The 22,360-nt window shown below is 40.7% G+C and overlaps 1 protein-coding gene across 2 annotated transcripts in view; it reads right to left on the bottom strand.

Moving 5' to 3' along the window:
• Positions 1–8,199: 8,199 nt before the first annotated feature.
• RALB (RAS like proto-oncogene B) overlaps positions 8,200–22,360 on the bottom strand; it is a 51,934-nt gene continuing 37,773 nt past the window's right edge. For both annotated transcript variants that reach the window (XM_019470946.1, XM_009274981.2), the window contains exons 2-5: positions 16,692–16,848; positions 15,298–15,506; positions 12,268–12,445; positions 8,200–10,132 (exon numbers count right to left, since the gene is read on the bottom strand). In XM_019470946.1, coding sequence (XP_019326491.1) covers positions 10,013–10,132; positions 12,268–12,445; positions 15,298–15,506; positions 16,692–16,805 — 621 coding nt within the window. In that variant the 5' untranslated portion in view covers positions 16,806–16,848 and the 3' untranslated portion in view covers positions 8,200–10,012. The remainder of the gene's footprint in view (positions 10,133–12,267; positions 12,446–15,297; positions 15,507–16,691; positions 16,849–22,360) is intronic.

Genomic DNA, 22,360 nt, shown 5'->3' with positions numbered 1-22,360 from the left:
GTCCACAAAGCAATAGGAGATGGAGCTCCCCCAGAGTCCAAACCACTGTACAATAAAACACTGTACAGATCCAGGTCTGCCCAAGCAGTGGGCATTACAGGAGAGCAGAGAGATCACGAGTTAAAGTTGCCAAGTGACTCTTGCCCCTCTCTAAGTGACAAGGCACAGACAAACTTGCAGGATTGAGCCTGTAGCAAAATTGGTCCTGCTGTAACTTATCTTCTGTCTAGGTAACAGGGCTGAATTTGTTTAACAGTAGCTGTTAAAGAACAATAAAAGAATACAGGTGTAAGTAAGGGTGGATTTAGACAAGGCAAACGCTTAACTGTATGTATTAAGACTTGAAAGTAAACAAGTGATTGATAGCAGTCAATGGAGACTGTCCTTACAGCAGAAGTGGGAGAGCTGAATGAATAGGAAAGTACATGGATGGAAGCAGAGTATTTGCCCATAACATGACTGCTGCTGTGAACTATTACAGACATTCAACAAGGAAGGAGTAAACAGGTCCCCATCCCATGACTGGGATGTTTTGCTATTTAGCAGAGACTACCTGGTACACAGCAGAGAAGACTATCTTCTCACTATGGACTTCCAGGCTTTAGAGGTTATATTCTGGTTTTGGGCTTCTGACAAAAATACATGCAAAAGGCCTTCCTAGCAGGAAGGGCCTAGCACCTTTAACTGGGAAGCCAAAATTAACAATCTTGCTAAGACACCTTTCCTACCCTCACCCCTTGGGTTAGCTCTCAAAAAAAGAGGAACTGCAAAGGAGCCCGTGACGACTGAAAGGGAGAATCTGCTGGCAGCAGAGGAAAGCAGGGGTTGCCCCATGCATGCATCACTTGCTGCAGCCTGTCTGAGGTGACGGCGTTGTCAGCAGGAAAGGGTTACCAGGAGAGTTGGGGCTGCTTGGAAAGGGGCCTGGATGCTGAAGAGCTTTTCACCTTTCGCTTCCTTAGCTTTTCCGCAGCTAGGAACAGGCTGCAAGCCCATTCCAATTTCTATGTTCAGGATAGGTCTTCATCAACTTGTTTAACTCAAAGTCCTGTTTTTTGGGTTGTTTTTGTTTTTTTTTTTAAGGAAGAAAGAAAGAGAACAGAAAGTAAAGCATGCATCCCTTTTTGTCATAGACTCACATTTCAAATGCTCCAAACCTATTTAATGCCTTGGACTTTATGTGATTTTTGTCTCATGGGGAAGACTGTTTCCCTGGAACCTATATCCCCATTTCTTTCCAAAAAAGAACAAAAGATAAGTTTTAACTTGGTGTTGATGCAATATTCACCCCACCCAGAACACTGTAACCAACTTTGAAAGCTCATGTAAAAAACATGAAGAGTAATTTTTACTTAGCTCTTGTTATGAACAATTCAGAGATAAGAAACAAGGCAAGACACGTCTCAGCTGCAAGTGTGAACATGATCTCAACACTGCAACATTTTCCTTGCCTGGCTAGAGATGGGTTGGCAGCATGAGGTATATGAAGGTAGGTTACAGGTGACAAGAATGTAAAAAGCCTATTATTAAACTAGGTGTAAGCAGTCTTGAAACTTCATTAGGGCTAGGGAATTCAGCCCTGGACATTGCACCTGCTTGATTATTCACTAGAAATTAACATTAAACAAATGCTGTAAACTTGAAGCTAAGTTGGAGAGGATTCCAATGCAGCTTTTCCTGCCCTCTGACTGGGCAACGGATGGAAAGCAGTCTATCATGGACAAACTCCATGTGCATTCCTCTTTCAGGAGAGGAGTGGAGTGAAGTCTTCTTCATCACAAGTTTTCGCCAGGTGCGGAGGACAGGTCATTTGCTGTCCTCCAATTGCAACTATAAAAGAGGAATGAATTGCAGAACTGCAGTGTGTTAAAGGTACATTTGAGCACTGACCTATTTTTGTTCATTTGCCATGGGAGAGACATGTGGAAACATTGTGGTTTGATGGGTTTGATTAAAAATATGCTAATGAATAAAGAAAATTAAGTGCATCCCTTGGGCTCCTGGCAAGCTGCCAAGACAGACACTGGGACCACCAACAGGGGGTCCTTATGCTTCAGCTTTTGCAATCCTTCAGGTTCCTACTGCGGAGGATGGTGATCCAGCGGAAACAGGGCTTAAAGTTGAGTGTTTTGCGTGTCCTGCCTCCACTCCTCTCCAAATGCCACAATATTTGAAAATTTATGCCCCAGGTGCTGGAATCAGCAAGCATAAGAACATCATTGTTTTCATTGAAAAAAAAAATACTTCTACCATCATTGCTGAAGAAAGAAAGCTTGCAAACATGAAACAAGTGCACTCAAAAGGCTTGGAAACAAAGAGACTGTGAAAGAGAACTCCAAGTTCATTTTCTAAAGCATCTCATTATTTCTAAACCAAATGTAGTTTTGGAGACCTGACTTATGGTTTTCAAGCTCCTGAGGCAAAGCTGCAAATGCAGCCTTTATTCCCACGCAGCAGAAGCTCTGCCTGCCCTCCTCCCTCCATACTGTTCAGGGAGGGGAAGGGGGGCGGAAAGGCAAATCAAAACAACTCAAAACAGGCACAGTGTTACCCTCTGCTCCACAACTGTTTGCTGCACTACCATCATTGCGCAAATGGATTTACTCAGGGTACCACATAAGAAAGCTCTAACCTGGATGCAGGAATAGGTGAATCACTTGCTCTGCTGCTGTTCCTCAGGTAGGAAGCAGCTCTCATTAGCAAAGTCTGAAGTGTCCAGCTCTCCTGGTGCTCATAATTCTGTATGTAGTTGTTTTTCCCATAGTCTGATTCACTCTGTTGTCCTGCAGTCTTCAGAGCTGGAACAGGGCAGCTGACCATAGTTGGGGACGCAAGTGCCTGTCATCCGGTGGCACTGCTCAGCATCTAATTGGAGTACAGTCACCAGGAGTGAAAGGAAAGAAGGGGTCATGTTCAGTTAAGCTGTCTGAACCTGAGTAGAACTAGGAAGATTTGAAACCCTGGGGGTAAAGATGGACATCCAAGGACAAAGAACCAAGCAGCCCTATAAAGAAATGAAAACAGAAACCCCAGAGCGAAAGAAGTTCTTCCATAGCCAAGACCAGGGCACTAACTAGAAGAATAGCCATATTTAAAACCAAAAACCTAGTCCACCCTGCAGGCATTTGTTCAGTAACCTAGTAGGTTTTGGTTTTCATAGCTCCACCTCCCAAGCAGGAAGCAGAGTTTTAAACTTCTGATTTCTGAATCCTGTCACTCTGGGCAAGGATCCTTCTGCAGGGAGGTCTGTCTGTGTCTGACCAGGACCATCTCCCTCAGGATCTCACCAGCTCTTCTAAAATTGAAGAGCCAGACAAACTTTCAGGAATGAAACTGCAGGCTATCTTAGGCAATATTGCCATGATGGTTTTCATTTAGAAGCAAGAAAGAACTTGGCTATTTTTTAGGTAATTACTCCTTCCCTCAGTCCACAGTTGTTTTCCTTGTTTACACCTATAGAAGTATAACACCATCATTTTGTGGGGAGGGTAATCATGTTACAGAGCACTCTTACAGACCACAGGTTGAAAAACACTCATCCAAGCAGCAAGTTCAGTTTGTTGTATGTGTTTTCCTTTTAAAACCAAAACAGAGCACTATTAAACAGAAGGGAGTAGCTTTCCTTGTCTCCTAGTGCTACATGTATGCACAAGTTTGTCCTTGAATTCTGGTATTTGGCCTATGAAGCCAACATGCATAAAGCCTCCGACACCCTGAACACTAGACTTTAAAAACAAACTCTATAAACTCTGATTATATCAAAAACATGATTCTGCCTCAAAGCCAAGTAACAAAGCCCATTGAAGGGAACTTATTGTAAACTCCGGAGATTAATCAACTTTATCAGGAAGGCAACCGCAGAGCATATGGTCCCAGTCTCACCTCAGCATTTTACCTCCAACCCCTTTGGAGTTACAAGGCTTAAGGGGCCATTTGCTGGTATTTCCCTCATTCTCACAATAGACGCTAAGTAGTTTGTAGTTTGGGGGAGGAGAGACTGAGGGGCAGGGAAAAAGATTTTTAAATAGGATATTCCCCCCTCAATTAAGGCTTTACATTGCAAAGAAAAAACAGCATCTTTAGTCACCCTTAGAAACAAAGTGTTTGTGAAGTACTGCACAGTCCCATGGAACAATAAGTATTCTTTCTGGCATGCAAATCAGTGCTCAGTGAGCAGAACAAAACTTACACTTGCAACGCAAACTGGTTTAATGCCACAGAAATCGTAAAGCCACCATCCTCATGAGAAATTGGGTGTTCTGCTGCACACTAGAATGTTTAGGCAAGAATTAACATTAGCAGTTGCATGCACAAGGAAAATTTTAATTTAGAACAAGGTCTCCTACTGCATGAAAGAATCATACAGCAGAGCAATGAGACCAGAAGGATCTAGTTAGCGTGGATTTCTATATATAATTCAGGTAGCAGATTAATAGCAGCTACTTGTATGCTCGTCTGAGCATGTTGAACAGTCCCTCTCCATGGTAGAGCTTCTAACTCTTAAAGCCACAAGATGGAGCCAACAGTTCTCAGGAAGAGGTGCCTGTATCCCAGGAACCCACAGAGCATTTAGCACACAGAAGAAACCATGCTAGTTAAGTGCTCTGGTTGGGGCAGAACACAGGCAAGTATGAAGGCAGAAGCCAAGCTATATATGTGCAATAATCATTCTCCAGTTTCATCCTGCAGCAACTTAAGGAAGGCCTGTTCCTCACAAGCATCCAGAGAATATCTGAAGAAAAAGGTGCCATTCTGTGCTTTGGATAATACAGCTGTGCTCAGAACCCTCTCCTGCCTCCTACAGAACACTTTTCATGCTACCCTTTCTCTGCTGCAGAGTATTTTAAAAATTACTTCACTGGAAAGGAGAGCTACATAAGCCACCGTGGCACTCAAACACAGGGCAAACACTAGGCAAACACCCTGTAAACAAGATTATGTGAATTGCTGTAATCCTTGGCCAGAAGTTACCAGCTAGGGGATGTTCCACTTCCAACTTGTATAGCAGTGGCAGCAGAAATTGCACCCAAAGTTTATTGTGAATCCCATTTCCATGACACTCCAAATCAAGTGGCATAAAGAGTGCAGTGAGTCTGTCCTGAACCATCCTGCCTCAGAGGCACCTCAGCTTCTCTGCTGCAGTTTGTTCACTGCAAACCAACACAGAGAATGGACTCTGGCACACAGAGACTAAGGATCAGTATTTCCACACAATGTTGCTTATTCTGTTACTTGAGTCACAAGACTGACTAAAGAAAGAGGAAAGCAACCCTGTCATTTACACAGTTGATACAAGCTATTTGATCCAATTAGGTTGTGGAAAACTAACTATGAATGAATCAAACTACTGTACCAGTTTCAGTCCTGAAACATATGCATATTTCAGGCAAACCAATGATGGGGTCCTCAGTCACCTCCTCCTCCCCTCCCTTCCCACAGTCTGTAATATAATCATGTTATAGATTTGATACAAACGTTAGTTCCAGACACTGAAAGTCAGCAGTTGCCTGGTTCAAGAATTTGGGGATTAGACATGCTTTTAGAATGCTGTAAAAATCAATAACAAACAAATATTATGCCTGTTTTTCTTTTTATTATCAGTAGTAATACAAATCAGTTGTATTAGCATGATAATGAAAAGTGACCAGTTTTATAGACATTAAAAATTTATGTGCAAGTTAGAGACAAAGCTCTGAAGCTATGTAAGAAAAAAATAAAAGTTTACATTGTATAGTATAACATACATAGTTTAGAGGCAGTTTTATTAAATCTTGCAATCACAATCACTTCCTCTACACTAAACCTCTTTCTTGGTGTTAGAGATAACACCTTCCCCTCCCAAGAGGAACACCTGCCATTCCCATAAAGTGTGGAGATTATGGTGAAAAATCATAGCTTCTTTGTTCCTCTTCCCTCCTTCTCCCAACTATAAAGTCAACAAGAGGTGAACATTGCAACATATGCTTATAGCAATTAAAGAAAGCTTCTCTCTAGATAAGCTCTGAGTTGAATTAATAAACAGCATCTTCTTTTTGAGCAAGAATTGATAGGCCTGTCAGCCCCGAGTACTGGGTTAATGCTTTGGAAGGCTTAAAGAAAAAAAAAAAAAAGAGATCTTGGTGAGCATTTAGTTAGATGCATTTCTCCCCCACCTCTTACTACATTCCGGACTGTAGCTTTCTGCCTTAGACCTAAAGTGTTCTTAAGCATTATACTAGCCAGATAGGATTCAACTGGAACTTCAGATGGCTATTAATATCTTACTGAAGTTTAATGCCCTGTAAACGTATGCATACATCTTTCTCTTCATCAAGCCAAGTATTTGCCTAGAAACTGCAGTAAAGGAGTTATTTGTATAGAACACATATGGCACAAATCCTTGAAGATGCACTTCATCTGCACTCTCACCTGGAGAGACACTCCTCAAAAAAAAAAGTCAAGTCTGCCTTTGCACTCCTGGAGTTTAACCTGCTTTTTGACATGGAATTTCATATAATGACTTAGCCCTCATTATAATGGGGGCTTCTCATACAGTGTTTGCTCAAACCAGAAGGAAGACTGGAGCACTTGAACACCCACAGCTAAGCCATATATGGAAGATTGCATACTGCAGTAAACAGCTCCCTATGTTAAGCCATTACACAAGAATAATATTTGAACGCTTAAGTGCAAGTGCATAGTCAAATCTTGCATGACCTCCAGCTTCAAGTATCCAGTTACTTGCCTACAGCCGTGCTCCAGAAAGATTTAAGAGCACATTATACTGATGAAGAGAAATCTTGGTCTTTAATTACCTAACATGCGAAGGCTGCTAGAATATATCAACTTCAATACAGCCTTCAGTTACCTCAACCACACAGCATGGCTAGCAGGCAGCCACACAGCCCCCCTCTTGCCAGAGTCCTCCTTGTTTGATGTACCTGATCTGCAAGTACTCATTTAGATTAGAAGCCAAAGCTCCCTTTACTCTGCTCACAGGAAACCCTCAAGTCCAAAAGGAAGCATTTCTCTGTGCCATTTTTATTCACTCTAATCAACCTACCTTATATTGATGTCCATTGATGTCCAGTGAAACACACCTGGAAGTCATTCAAGGACCCTCAAATTGTATTGCCCCTATTTAGAAGGGCATGCATTCAGGTGCTTCCACCATGAGGTGGAAGCAACAGGATTCCAGTCCAGGGAGCAGTTTTATTGCCTTCCTGGTACAAGTCAGAATGCTTGTTGCCCACTGTTATTAAGTAAACAAGGCAGCTACCTTGGCTATCATGTTTTCAGCTGTAACTGGAAAGTTAAACTGAAGTTTGCCACAAGTACAGAAAAGGAATACTGAAGAGCTGCTGTATTTAGTCTCCAGGCCTAGTCTTCCTGGAAAACATGACAAGCACAGAACACTCAAGAGATATGGTATCAAGCCATGAAACAGCAAGCACCTTCTTCCAAGTAAGTCCACCTCAGTAGTGGAGCTTTATCAGCTGAAAAAAGAAAAACCCAAACAACCTGAGTGAGAACAGCACATGGACTGTAAGAACACCCAGTGGCAGACTCACTGTTCTGAGCAGAAATTCATCTGTCCTATCAGATACTGTCAGGTACTTTAAGACTAGAGAGATCAAAGGTCAAAGCATGCAAGTCTCTTGAGCCAATACAGCTGAGCTGCTCATTGTGGGCTTTGCTGAGTTCATTATTCATATAGCAAGGAAAGCTTATTCAGTTTTGTTAGACACATTTTACAATCCACCTCAGAGGGGCTTGACCTAGATAAGCTTGTAATGTGAACTCAACTGTTGTTTATCCTTTAGGCTAATTAAGGACTTAACCTTTAGGTCTCAACTAAAACCAAACCTAAGTGAGTTGCCTTCCTCCAGAAGCAGACATTCATTTGCTGTGTGCACAATGTGTACTCAAAAAATGGACTTTATCCATGAAAGCTCAAGAGGAAGCTTTGTTAGCGAAGTGTTACAGCTCCAAGTGTCCTATTAGGTGCTTAGGCTTCAGACACAGGTGATACAGCTCAAATGACAAGTTCTGTAAGCCAGCAGGCTCCCAGCCTCTGCTTCAAAACTGTATTGTCAAGTTGGTTTTGTAATACCAATTAATTACACTGTTCAAAGGTAAATGTTTCCAGAATTGGTTAACCATTCTTTCTGCACATACAACATAATGTTAACAAAGAAGGAATTTAACTTGACAAGAACGAAGATTACAGCACCTTTTATTTAGTACAGTTTCCCCAATCCGGTGAGTTGCCTGACAAGTTGAACTAGTTATGGAAGACAATGAGTTTGCGATAAGTCCCTGTGAAACCTCAGACCAACAGAGGTTCTGATATCTAACACCTTACTTTTTTCAAAGTTCAGAAGTGGAATGCACAAGAGCAATCTAGTACATGTTAAAAAGTGTTTTTCAACCACAAATTACAATACTAAGTACTGAACAGCATTCGCTACTCCTTCACCTCAAAAAGAAACAGTATGTTAATTTAGTGCTGCAGTGTGCTTCACTGAACAGCCACATAGCATATGCCTTTCACCAAGTAACTGTGTTTTAAGCATGCGGTTAACAAGCAAGATACAGTCACTACTTTAAGTCTCTCTACTCCTTCAAGACAGAAGATAGCCATAATTCATTAAGAGACTCCACAATCAGAAGAGACAGTTACTTTCCACAACAGTGACAGAAGTATTTTTTTGGCAACTGCACTTAAACTGCATCAGAAAGCTCAGTTCAGTCAGCTGACAAGAGGACCTGCTAAGTACTGACTTTTCTTCCATTTCTAGGCTGGTTTTTGTTGATCAATGTGTGACCACCATTGCATAACTGACAGCAAAACTCAACATGCATCTCCATGTGCTAGGTTGCTGTGCATCAGAAACAGTACATATAAAGTTAACAGTGAGTAACAGACATGGCAACTGCTTAACTTCATTTACTTTGACACCATACAACTCACTAGCCAGCTAATCATTGAGAGGTAGCATGTATGCCTCACCTGTTCCAAGTCATGATTGTGTGATGTGACCCATCCTTACTCAAAGTTTTCATCTTCAACAAGACAAGAGACAGATGCAGATGTTCCCACTTTTCCAACATGATCACAAGTGTTCCAATATAAACAAAACCGATGGAATCGACACTGATTTTCACTATTCCAGTACCAGGGAGGGGAAGTATGATGGATGTAGAGCGAGTGTAATTGAGTCTAGCCACAATACATGGAAGAAACCCAGGACAGCATTTCAAGGAGATAGTGATAATATTATTCCTTTTGAAGAAAAGCTTTAAGTCATTTTCTCATCCCATACCACTAATTCAAGGATGAGAAGACAGACCAGTGGGGAATGCATCTAGCCAGTATTTAAATATCAATTTTTGCATTGCCTACGTAAGTCTGAATTGAGTCCATAGGCTTGATTCATGAATGCTGTATTGACTAAACAGAAAGTTTGTTTTCAGTTGACTCTCAAGCATCAGTTGCTATTTCTTACATGGAGTGTGAGGAGGAAGCCAGCAGATTTCAGTGTAAGAAATATCAGTGACAACTAACAGAAGATGGAGACTCACTCAAACCCTTTACCAGATGTCATCTAGCTTTTCTGCAGTTTACAACATCAAGAAGGGCAGCAACAATGGAAAAAAGTGTTTGAACCTGAACAGCTGTGCTTGTTAAGGCCAGTAGAGGTTCAAGAGAAACATATTCAGAGAAAGATTAGAGTAAACTAGGAAGTTAATACAAAAGTACTTTGTATAACCAAGCAGAAGGATTGTAGTTCTGAAACTGTTTCTAGTTTTGAAAGACACTAGGAAGACAGAGCCCATTTCAGTTTAAGTAGGCATAGGTTTTGTTGGATACCAGAAATGGTTTCAAAGTTCTGTTTTCACATTTTGAAGGTGTGATATGCAAAGCAAGATAAGGGAGTCAATACAGACTTCCTTTCATGAATCCAGCCCTATATCCTTAGTGGTATCTTATCCATGCCACCTGTAGAGAGATATTTACAGTTCCCAAGCATCACAGTAAGCAACATCTTTCTTTAAAGCTTTTCTTGTTCTTGCCACTTTTCTTGCCATTCTTGTCTTTGTTTTCTGACATTTTCTTTGTTCTGATTTCTCTCATTAAATCAAAGAATACCTAGGAGGGAAAAATAAAGAAAGATTAAACAAGATCTGCCACCAGAGAGCAGATAAAAATTACTGCGTTCAGCAGCAAATAAAGATGTAGCACCACACTGTACCTAATACAGCAGAATTGAGTCCAGACATAGATCGCAGTGACAAACTCAACATCAGAATTATGTAGCATGGCAAGAAGTAGGACAATCTTACCTGGCTACCAAATCATTCAACAGCCCCATTTTAAGAGCTTTTTATTGAGTATCCGTCTTGCACAAAAGTAGCATTCAGAGTTCATGAGAACATTTGTCTGTGCCTAGCAAACATTTCCAGGCAAATCACTCTTGTTAATCTATGCAAAGCATTTAGTCCAGTCCTCTCCATGTAGTTACAAGCACACTCTCTGCTGGTTAATATTCTGCCTGTTTTTTAATTAAAAGCTGCAGCATTAAAGTGGCAGTGTCAGGCACAGAAAATTCTCAGACTATGTTATAAGGAAGATTCAGAGAAAGTCATTACTCTGACATTTTCTCCAAAATTCTAGCTGATTTCACCCCTGTATGCCTGATGTCTAGGTACATAGCACTTAAGATGCAACAGCTGTTTTACTGTAGAGAGTTATTGGGGAAAAATGATTTAGGATTACAGAACAAGAGCTTAGTGTCACTCTATATAGAGTTAGGCTTCTTTTTTTCAAATGGGGAACTACACGGGTCTTTGATACTTGGAAACAAGACCACACTACTGATCAGAAATAGGATAGTTTCATTCAAAACCCTCTTAAGTTTTTTTTTTTAATTCTGCTACAGTGTCAATGCACAATCATCACAATGGCTGATAACATGTCTTAATATACACAAAACAGTGCTTATATAGAGGATAACCAGTATGTCACACAACCTAGCTAGAGAAGACCTATGAGAGCAAGTCCAGAACACCATGCTAGTACACTCCAGATACAGCTACATTGCTGTTAATCCCAACTGATCAGAAAGCTAGTCTAAGTATAAAACAGGCTAGGCATTTGCTAGTCACATGAGACAGCTCACAGGCAAAAGCAAGTTTAGATATTCGTGTTTTACTACATCACCCAGTTTATACATGTGACAGTCTTTCTAGTAACATCCCACAAGTCAGAATGGTTCTTTACCAAATTTAAATTATGGTATGTCCTTTATAACCAAAAGGTCTCAATTCAAGAGTTTCATACACACTGTTTTAACCAAGAATGAGAGAAAAAGAGTTCCTACTAGGTAACTTACGCACCAACAGCATTTCCATTAGTAAACTAATATAGACTAGAAGAACAGAAAGCTGTCTACAAGAACTTGAAGTACAACTAGGTACAAATGTTCTTTGTCCAAAGAGAAAACTGCTTAAAATTTGTAATCTTTAAACAAATGCAAATTACCAAGCCACACCTTTTGAGTCCTTAGGGGGCCCAACAGTAATTTCAGACCATTTTCTGTGGATTGGTGAAGTAAAAAGGCACCCTCTTCAAGAAACCCCCACTCCACACAGAATGAAGGGGAGGCTTGAAACTGCTTTTTCCCTACTAGGCAGATACTCCATAATCATAATTCATCTCTCTTCTGGAATAACCCACCACTACTGTTTATGCAAGAAGCCAGCAGCAGAAACATGCTGAGAATGACTGTCCTAGACTAGCATGGACAAGTCAAAGCAGGACAGGGATGCAGCAAGAAGAGTTCTTCTCACAATTCAAAGTAGTCATGGCAGAAAACAAAAATGAAGTCTTTAACATTAGCCACACCATATGTAGCTTTGTAGGGAAAGGGGAACAATTTATAAGTATCTACAGCTTGTTATTTATTGCTGTTATAATAACAGGACACAGCCTATAAACAAAATAATATACTTCAGGGAATCCTTAAACCCATTTACCCCATGATTTAACTGTTTGTACCTGAACCAAACAAGACAATAGCATTAACTTGTACTGGGTCTCTGGCTCCTCTAAGCTAGGTATTTGCTTAAGTGTACACATTGCAGTCAGTTCATTTATTTTTGATAATCTGGGCTTTCAGAAGCCCAACTGTGGATTTGCTTTTGTCCCAGTAAAAGTCAAGAATTAGTCACTCAACTACTAAACAAGTAGTAAAGATCTAATTGAGCACGTGTAGTTTGTCTTACCTTATCTACATTTGCTCTAGTTTTGGCAGAAGTTTCTACATACTGCACGCCCCACTCCTCTGCCTTACTTCTAGCCTCTTCTACAGGCACTTGTCTGCGCTCTTCCAAGTCAGATTTGTTTCCCACTACTAGTAAAGGGATTTTATCCTCTTCAGCCTTCACACGCAGGATCTGTTCCCTAATGCATCAGGTATCCAAAATAAAAATATCTGTGTTAGTAGTAGCAACAAGAACCCCACCCTTATCAGGAGTGGATCAAGTGGTCTACACTTTATTAGTGTTTACAACAGTACATTTCAACAGCTGAACACACACTTTAAAATTATTCCAAGTTTAACATACTAATACTATGGGCTTTACACTTAGAAAAGCCTCACACTTCCAGGAAGGCAGTTTTACCATTTAATTAGTAAGTTTACTACCCAGGCTCTAATAAAGAAGAACTGTATGACAGAAGAACACCTCACAACAGGAGTTCCCATCTGAATGAGGAAGAGTACAAGTACCACATTTGCCAAGTTTCACCCTGGCATTCAGTCACCATCTTCAATTTCCAATCTACATGCCACCTCAATACTACATCCCACCTCAATATAGTTCTGGGCAACATCCAGGCTTTGGCAAAGCAGTAGGTTGGGAACAGCATAAGTAGCTGGCAGAGATCATTTTTAATGGCTACCTAAACTTTACACAAAGGAGAGAGTTACTAAATAGTGCTGAACTAAAATGCTAGCCACCTTCCCCCTTCAAAGACTCCAAGAAAATATTTGAACCGTCAGCATTAACCTAGCTATCCTTTGTCATTCTAAAAGGACCTATCAGCATCTGGGAAAGGAGACAGTGATGCTGCAGGTCAGTCTCAAATTCTGTGCTATTATTGGAGTAAAACATGGGTTGAAACCAGACTGACACATGCTGCTGTCCATCTAGGACTCTGGAAGAACTGTACCAGTCTACAATTATTTAGATTGCTTCATTTTGTTATGAACAAGAGCCAAACTAGGCACGAGCACAGTGCTACAACCCCTCATCCCACTGACTTACCACGCTGCTTCAGATGTTTGCACTCTCCATCCACAAAATAACTGAATGCATGTAGAGTACATGAGAATCTAAAATAGTGTTAACACTGAAGCAGACATTCTGCTGTTGCATTCAACTGTACCTTCACACATTTTGAGATTACAGGCACTTAAAGGAAACACTGAATGTACAGCACCAGCAGGAGAGCTAGGGTTTAAAGACAAGCCCAAGTTCATTCAGTATTCAATTTTTTCATAGTTTAACAATTCTGGAAGTTACAGGATTAATAATACCAATCTGTAGTTTAGCCCATGATGCTGGTGACTCATGCTGCCGATTCCCCCCCTCCTTCCTGGGGAAGGGTTTTCCAAGAAGCTGGTTCTTACATGTCAGCCTAACTAAATACTCCATTTAGCTAATTTCACTATTTGTTTACTTCTGACCCATTGAAAAGTAGGAGATTCTCCACCTCAAAGCTTTTAGGTCCTTCTTGCTCATCTTTAGGACTAGCATTGTTTTTTCATTGTTTTGTTGTGCTGGAATCTTGAACCAACAGACAGTTAACCTAGTTACAGAAGTCTGACAAAAACACAAACTGCCAAGATAAACACTCCTACTCCTCTTCATCCAAAGCCTTAAGCCTTGGGTTTAACCTTATATTTCACTTAAGCACACAAGCCAAAACCTAGGCTGGGTACTTCCAAGTGTCTCATTTTCTTCCTGTTTTTTGAATGGTATCTGACTTTTTCCTCCATGTTATACTAGGAACAGTCCTAGTACTCAGTTTTGCAGTCCTACAACAGTTCAACTGTTTAGCTCCTTTAAGTGCTCCAGTTAGAGCTGTTCTGCTCAGTTTGCTCTGCTTGTTTGCCCCACAACTGTCAGCCTTCTGAAGTCTAGCAAAGTCACAGAAGTATTATGTGACAAAGGGACAATATTTTTATACCTCTTAAAAGATTATGCGGTCTCCTACTACTGTTGGAACAGTATAATAAATTAGGAACCTGGACCAAAGTCCTAGACTACGAGGGGAGTTTGCCACAGCTTTAAGAAAAGCCTAGAAATAGGTGTCTACCTTAGCACCAGCACTTGCATTACCAATTAGTATCTGTTAACCTTGTACCACTGAAGCAAAGTGAACATAAGCCAGACTGATAAAGAGCTTTTATTCTGGCAAACATAAGGAACTCCTAACAATTTCCCTATGTTTTGGCAAGTTTTACTTCCAGTTGTACAGCTGTCCTAGGCAATCTCTGGATTACCTTCTACACTGAGGCAACAGCTATTATCAAAAAACAGTTAGAACACTTGCCCTGAAGAACCTGGCTATATGAGTTCTGAGACCAGAACAATAGATTAAACACCTTGGTGGTGTTTTTTTGGTTTTGTTTTTTTTTCCCCCACACACACTACACAAGCAGTTTCTGTGCCCAGTCGGGTGCTGATTTTTACATTAGAACGGCTAATCCCAAGAACAAAAATGGAAGCATTTACTACTACTGTGCGTCTTTCTAGGAATACATCTGCCTACAATAATACTGCTTGGCTGCCAACCCTTGTTTGGCACTGATCCATACCTGAGAGTGGAGGCTAATCCTTCCTTTCCTTAGAGCACCTGCTTCTATAGCAGTAAGCAATACAGTGTCTGAAACCTGGCCAAAAGGCAGACTTAATTCCAGAAGTACTGCTCTAAGATAATTAAACTTCACATCCACAAAGACTGAAAATTGGCTTGAATACACGTTTTAGGAGTCCAAGAATCTGTTACTTGCCTGAAGTTGCTGCTGGCATAATGTACTCGTAAGTTGAAGGCATGAAGACAACTAGAGCCAGAGGCCGGATACCATGGTTTAAGTTACCAGTTACTGAGAGCAAAATGGTTGGGTTGTCGCTTTTATTGACCAAATGGTAATGGACAAAAAAGCTGCAGCTCTTTATCCTAAGAAGAGTTGTCAGAGCAACATAGGAACCAGATATTTCCCCCTGCCTGGGAGAGAAACTACTTACCGAAACTCTGCTGTTGCTGTAAAGGATTCATGCTCTGTTATTGAGAAGACTAGAAGAAACCCTTCCCCACTGCGGAAATAGTTATCTCTGATAGCTGCATAATCCTCCTGTCCTGCTGTGTCCAGAATGTCTATCTGAACTTCTTCACCATCCAGAACTACTTTCTTTCTGTAGCTGTCAGCTTTGGTAGGTTCATAGTCTTCTACAAACTGAAGATGACAAGACAGGGATTAGTGTTTAGAATTACTGTCAAATGGTCTCAGTATTTGTACATATCCATTCTCTTTCACTTTAGTGACATTTAAATTCCTGAAAACCTTCTCATAATTCAGTCAGCTAAGTTCCACCACTTTTTTTAGTTTTACTATAGAAAGCAAGTTATTTAAGCACTTAATACATTAAAGACCCAGTCTGCCTAGTCATGAGAAACGGTCTTGCTACATGAAACACTGTTCAGCAATTTCAGCACAATTTAAGGGACAAAGATACAGTATAAGCTACCAGCAACCTAGTGGCATTATCTAGGTTTCCTACTTCAAGAAAAAGCACTTCAGTGTACTTCAGGTATAGCTATCTGAAGCTGTACAGGTGTAGATGACAGCATCCAGCTGCTGAACATGAAAACCTGCTCCATAATTACACAGGCACATACTTCAGCCCATTCAATATTGATCAGACCCACAAAGCCACTGCCAGTTCAACCTGTAGTTCTGTGCTGACAGCACACATCCAGCATAGACTCCTTACCTTTCCACCTCCTTTCTCTCAGCCTCAGGGTACAACAAAAGGCTGAGCCATGAGCCTGATGAAGCTGACTGGCCTTCACTAATGCCTATGCCACCTCTCCAGATATTCACATCACTATAGCATGTGTGGAGAGCCTATAGATGAATACTAACTTCTGAACTACAGGATCATGCATTCCTTCACATACTAGCCTGCATTGTCTGATCCAGCTTCCTGTATACCAGGATGGAAGAATTCATGCTGTGCATATGCCTACTTGATCATCCAGCTCAGAATAAGCTAGAATACTTACTTCTGACTTCAAGCTAGAATACTTACTTCTGACTTCAAGCTAAACTGGCCTAAAAGAAACTGCAATAAAATTAAAGCTCAATGCCAACTGGTAACAGCCTCTGTACACTCAAGACAAGCACATTCACATTCTGTATGTCTTTTGAAGACTGTTCTTTCACTAATAAGCTTTAATTTTGTCACCCTTAGCCAAAGATGTTCCCAGAGGGTACCCTTCCCAGATTCCCACATTCTTCTCCCGCCAGTCAGGTCATCAGGTCTTTTGCTACTTACATTTAGTTCCCCTGTCCCACTAAAAAAGTTTAGTAAGCTGTATCCATTGGTGCTTTAGAGAAGCTGAACCAAAAGCTGCTTACCTCATCATACATAAATTGAAGAGTGAGTGCAGATTTGCCCACACCTCCACTGCCAACCATAATTACTTTATGGAGGGCCAAGGAACTCTGGTTCTTGCTCTTGCTGGCAGCCATTGTCCTGCTTGCCACAGACGAAGTGCCAGGCAACCAATCAGATCTGCAGACAGAAGAAACACAGTCACCATCCATGACACTGGTGACATCATGGTAGCATACAGGTAAAGCATCTCATTAGTGCCAAAAGACCACATTAAAACCCTGCCCAGGAAGCCTGAAGAATGGGACATTTCAATGCACTGGCAAGCAAACCATGTCACTGATGTCTAAAGTATGAGTAGGAACAAGGTATTATAACAAATACCTTCTATTTGTGACAACAGTACCATTAATAAAAGTGCCAAAGGCTTCTCAAAGCAGCTACTAGCTGAACAAGCTGTTCTTATTTGTAAATCCATCCTACATGACTGCTATCTAGAGCAGTTTCCAGAGAAAAAAGCCACTTTCTAAAACATGAAATTAAGTATTTTTATTGTTCTTGTTATAAGGCTTTACACCTTTCTAAAATATTTCTTTAATGTTGATGCAGCTTAGTTTCAACCTGAAAGCAGAGCTATACCTTAGATCTGCTTATAGGTAGAAAGATGACTTTTGATCTCCTCTCTATGTAGGCTAAGAAAAAAGCAGATATACACAGTAAATTGTGGCAGGAACAAGTTGCAAAAGCTTCCAGCAGAAAGTCTTACAACATGGCATTAGCATTTATTTTATACTCTTCCTACCTTTTGATGCTGTAAGTCTAATTTGCTTTTGGAAAAAAAACCAAAATCCTGCTTTACTGCAAGAAATTCTCAGTTCCTATTCTTCTCCTGATGTTGCAAAGCCATAAAAGAATAAGCTTCAATAAACAAGTACTAGTTAACAAGCCTTTGTTTGTGTGTTATGCAAACTGAGTAATTACTTGCTGGAGACCTCTTAAAAATAATACTGCTTTTTTTAAGAGTGGCTGGACACAGTTGTGACAGAAACACAGCCATCAGCTGCCACACTCTGATTAGCCCAGATCAGCAGCTCTAAGAACAGCACATTGGGGACAAAAGCAGAAGTGACCAATACAAAGAGAGATGTGTCACCAGTCAGGATTCTCACACAGAGAAAAAAAACCAGAGATGTATACTCCAGATGCATGACAGCTAAAGGGAAAAGCTAGGATAGCAACACTTGTGTCCTCACAGCAGGACAACTAAGGGCTCCAGCTGTTCGTATCCTGGCAGAGTACTGTAAGGAGAACAGCAGACCATTCAGGAAACATCACTATGGAAAGTGGCTATACCAGCCTTGATTTATAGCAGCACCCATTATTCCAGAAGCACAGAAGCAACAGGCCTACCAGGAGTCTCAAATTTGCCTGGACACGATTACTCCAGAAAGATACTGGAACCGCTACACCACACCATCAAGTTCTACTGGATGGCAATACAAGGCCTAGAGTAGAAGTTAGAGCACTATATTGGAAGAGCCTTCAGGATATCTAGCTGCCTTAAACAAAATTAACTAAGGAATTGTCAGCCTACAGACACACCATAGGATTATTTAGCCTGGAAAGGACTTGTGTTGTCTAGTCCAAACCTCTCCCCTAAAGCAATTTGCTCCAAGCAATCCAGTTCATGCGCCCTGCATTTTGAGGTTGACAATTCCATGACCAGTCTGGGCAATCTGCCCTGGGATACACTGATTGTGAAGATTTTTCCCCCCTTGTGATGACTTGATGTTCTGAAAAGCAACAAATCAAACTAAGTTCTCAATGACTACTGCATACAAGAACAAACATGCCAACAATCAAGAAGTGCCCTCAGGACAGCATTTCAAACATCTGAGCAGTAGTATTTTTACATGCAGAGTATTTTACTCACACCTGTTGCTACACACATTTGGTACAGTAATGCAAATTAATCATCTTTAAACATTCATTCTGGGATAAACACTGGTAAGTGAAGACACATATTTTCCTCTTGTAATCTTCTGTATTATGTTACACATCAGCTCCCTCATCCAGGACACTCCTTAGTACAGAAATGGGATGTGATAACTCCTACTTTTCAGAGATTCTCCCTGTACAGCACAAACACACATTTGTGTTGGGGACAGTGAATGCAGCCATTACCCCAGAGATTCCAAACCAGAAGAGGACTGCAAGCTTGATTTTTTTTAGTTGCCAGAGAGGCAAGAGGGGAAGAGAACAGAGCTCCCTGCCAGAGGGGTGTGGAAAAAATGGGAGAAAACACAACAGGTAGCATCTGAACTCCAGAAGTTGCTGAAAGGCTTTCTTTGCTTATGGTCCACATGTTCTACAGATGATAAACTAGAATTCAGCTTGCTTGGACATAGACACCCAAGGCATAAGAGCTACAGATTGACTATACAATAAGATAGTTTGGGGACTTTAAGTGTTCCAATAATAACACAGCTTGCTCTTAAGTTGTAGAGAAGTTTATTTTGTCCTAGTTCAAGAGTAGTCTGGCTTTGACAGTAGTAGATAAGCTACTTTCTGGAGAAGCCAAGTGACCCTTAGCAACTTTTCAGTGTAATTGTGACTGGTTTTAAAATTTGAGTATTCCTTTAACAAGCATCCTAAGGTTGTTGTAACTGCTGTGTTATCTAACACAAAGCTCTAAAGTTAAACATTTTTCTGGCAACACAAACTTAGTGCTGCTGCCTATTAAGTTGCCCTAATGCAACTGAAGTGTGCTATGCAACTGCAATAAAAATATTATTTACTAACAGCCAAGAGAGAAGATAGCAACTTTCTCCCTCCTGTCAATACAGATACCACATCTTTACCTGGTCATATTAAAGGAATAGCTGCCTTTTAGGTAAAATACCTACCACCTTGATTCAGTACAAGCTCATCAGAGGTAAGTGGAGAGAGTATTAAATCCTTCCTTCTCCATCCCATCTCAACACTGGCCAGAAGAAACTGCAAGGTCAGCCTTCACACACAGTATTACCTGACTTGTAACCAAAGTATAATATTAAACAAAACCCATCCAACAGCATGCAACTTTACAGTTTGATTGCATCTAAAGCTAGCCCAGCTCTTAATGGCCAAGGTACTTGACTTTCTCTCCAGAGCCATTACAAGTGCCACTTGAATCTTTTAGAGTATCAACACTACATGAACCCTCCGAACGCAGGAGTCTGCTCACAAAACCACCCCTATGTTGTATGCCCTCAGTGAAATCCCAGAAGCTTCACACAAGGCATCTCTTCTTTGGTGGCAACAGAGGGAGCACAGCCCCCTCCAGCCCCAGAATAGCCAGGCAGTACAGAACAAGGCAAGGCTGAAGCAGTGTGGCACAGGATTGACACAGGCAGTATCAGTGCAGAAGTACCAGTGTTTACAAAACAGGCTAATAGCACATCACTAGTTCAGAAAGAGGCACGGTGAGATTTTAGTAGGAATACTCTAATAAAACAAGAGAAGTCATTGGAGCTAACTGTTTACTTGCATTTCCACCTCTGCAGCCCAAGGAACAGTTTACACACTATTGTTCAAAGCTCACATCTAACAGTTTCTTGAGGGTAAAAAAAAAAAAATCAATTAACACAAGTGAAAGCTCTCTCCTCAGTCATCTCTGAGTAGGCAAGTTTTCATCCCATTCTGTAGATTAAACATCCTTGAGGCAGTCAAGACACTGACATTAACTCATCTGTTCCTTACAGAAAATCAAGTCTTGGGAAACCCAGCCACCTCTCAAAAAAGTAGCAGTGTCTAAAAGAACCTGTGATGACTGCAGTTGCTTTTAAAACATTACTCAATTCCTTTCAGTTTAAGGGAATGTAAACTCAAGACCAAGAGTCTTAATACATCTGCTGAAGAACCTGCTCTGAATAAGCATCCAGACAAGTCACCTAATTCTGTGACAAGTATTCCCTCCTCTCCCATCTTGTTCTTTACTTGCTGGGAAGTAAACTGTACCCAAACAACAGTATTTACCCTCCTCTGACAGAAAGAGAAGCAATCCAGTCAATGGCAGTCAGTCAATCAATTTAATTTCAATCTGTCATTCTACCCTCAGGGTTAATGATACCATGTTGAACTTTGTGGTAAGCATCATAAGCTGTAAAAAACCCTTCTGAAGATTTTTGGGGGGGGTTCTTCTGGTTACAGTTCATCCTGCTTCAAAATAAAGTGCTAGAGAGCTCTCAGGTCAGAGCATAAACTTTTTCAGGCAGTCTTTCATCTTTCAGAAATCAGAAGCAATTACCTGCTTTATTTGCTTTAAAACATAATGATTAAGTCATTGACTTGGTAACTCTGGATTTTTTTTATAACAGGTTACACAACACCATATGCACAATGGGAGCTTTGCGGTGCTAGTGAAAGATCACCGAGTTGTTTAGGTTGGAAAAGACCTGTAAGATCATCAAGTCATTAATGCTCTTCAGACCGAGAAATAAAGGTTACACCAACAGACAGGTTGGCCACATGAAGCACAGCAAGATCTACAATTCAAACCATAGCAGTTCCTAAAAAGCTGTTTTGATTTAGACTTCTGAAGATCTGTATTTGGCCACAGGACTAATCAAACCATGCCACCCTCAATATAAGAAACGTAACCCTAAGCTCACCAACTATTTCAGCCTTCCCTGTCTTACCTGTTTAGATTATAACTTCTCCAGGTTAACTAAGGCCTTCTGCTGTAGAGATACCTGCACAATCTTGTGTCATTCTTGGCTGGTCCCTTGAAACTGAGCACTTCAAGGCATTTGTTTATAAACAGCTTCATAAACTCCAAACTTAAGCATCAGTTTGCTAGTTTTTCCACCCTCTCCTCAGCCTAAACAGTTAAACTGTTCAGAATATTGTTAACAAACAGGATTAGTTTACCTAATGCCAAGATTCAGAGACTATTACTGAATAGCTACATGTATTTCAAACTAGATTGTACTTTTACATCCCTTTTTACTTCACCTGCATTAAGACTCCACAGTTGTACAGTCATTTAAAGAAAGGAAAGAGCACTTGTCACTTCACAAGAAAGGAACCCATTTTGCTACAGCCCACGCAAATACATAGAAGAAAAAAAAACATGAGAAACTTCACTAAGTCTACCTGTTCTCCAGTAAATATTGTTACTATAATAAAAAAAACGTAGACCCCTCCAAAGGCTTTAATTGGAATTGCTTCTAGTTCTTCCAATTCAGCTTGAGATTTAAAACCAAAATAAAACTCTAAGCTCAAAATTGCTGAGATCAGCCCTTGTTCTCTCACTGTGCAGCTGATATCTTTGGACATTTCATTGCTATCCTGCCACTGAAAGCCACCATTCTTTGGATTTTAAAATGGGATTCTAGAAACCCTTAGCCCAATAGCTTGACAGAGGAGCTTTGTTAAACCCTTCAGATACCTACTTTTAAAGGAAAATCTGGGTATTCAACCTATTAAAGACTTAAATATGATGTCATCAAAAGCAAGCACAGAAAGGACGAGGTTTTGCAACAGTATTTTAGTGATCCTCATTTATCAGAATATGAATTAGAGGCTTTGCGGTGTTTGGTTCTGTGATATGCCCACAAGAATGCAGCCACAGAAATTCCCTGGATCACAAAACTAATTAACAATCTCGCTGAGCTATGAACTGTAAGAGCTCCTCAGCTGCTCTGAGGTT

This window comes from Aptenodytes forsteri, unplaced genomic scaffold (assembly GCF_000699145.1).
Source record: "Aptenodytes forsteri isolate BGI_AS27 unplaced genomic scaffold, ASM69914v1 Scaffold255, whole genome shotgun sequence".
Classification (NCBI taxonomy): domain Eukaryota; kingdom Metazoa; phylum Chordata; class Aves; order Sphenisciformes; family Spheniscidae; genus Aptenodytes; species Aptenodytes forsteri.
The sequence above is the reverse complement of the archived record's forward strand: the minus strand, read 5'-3'. Positions and strand labels throughout refer to the sequence as shown.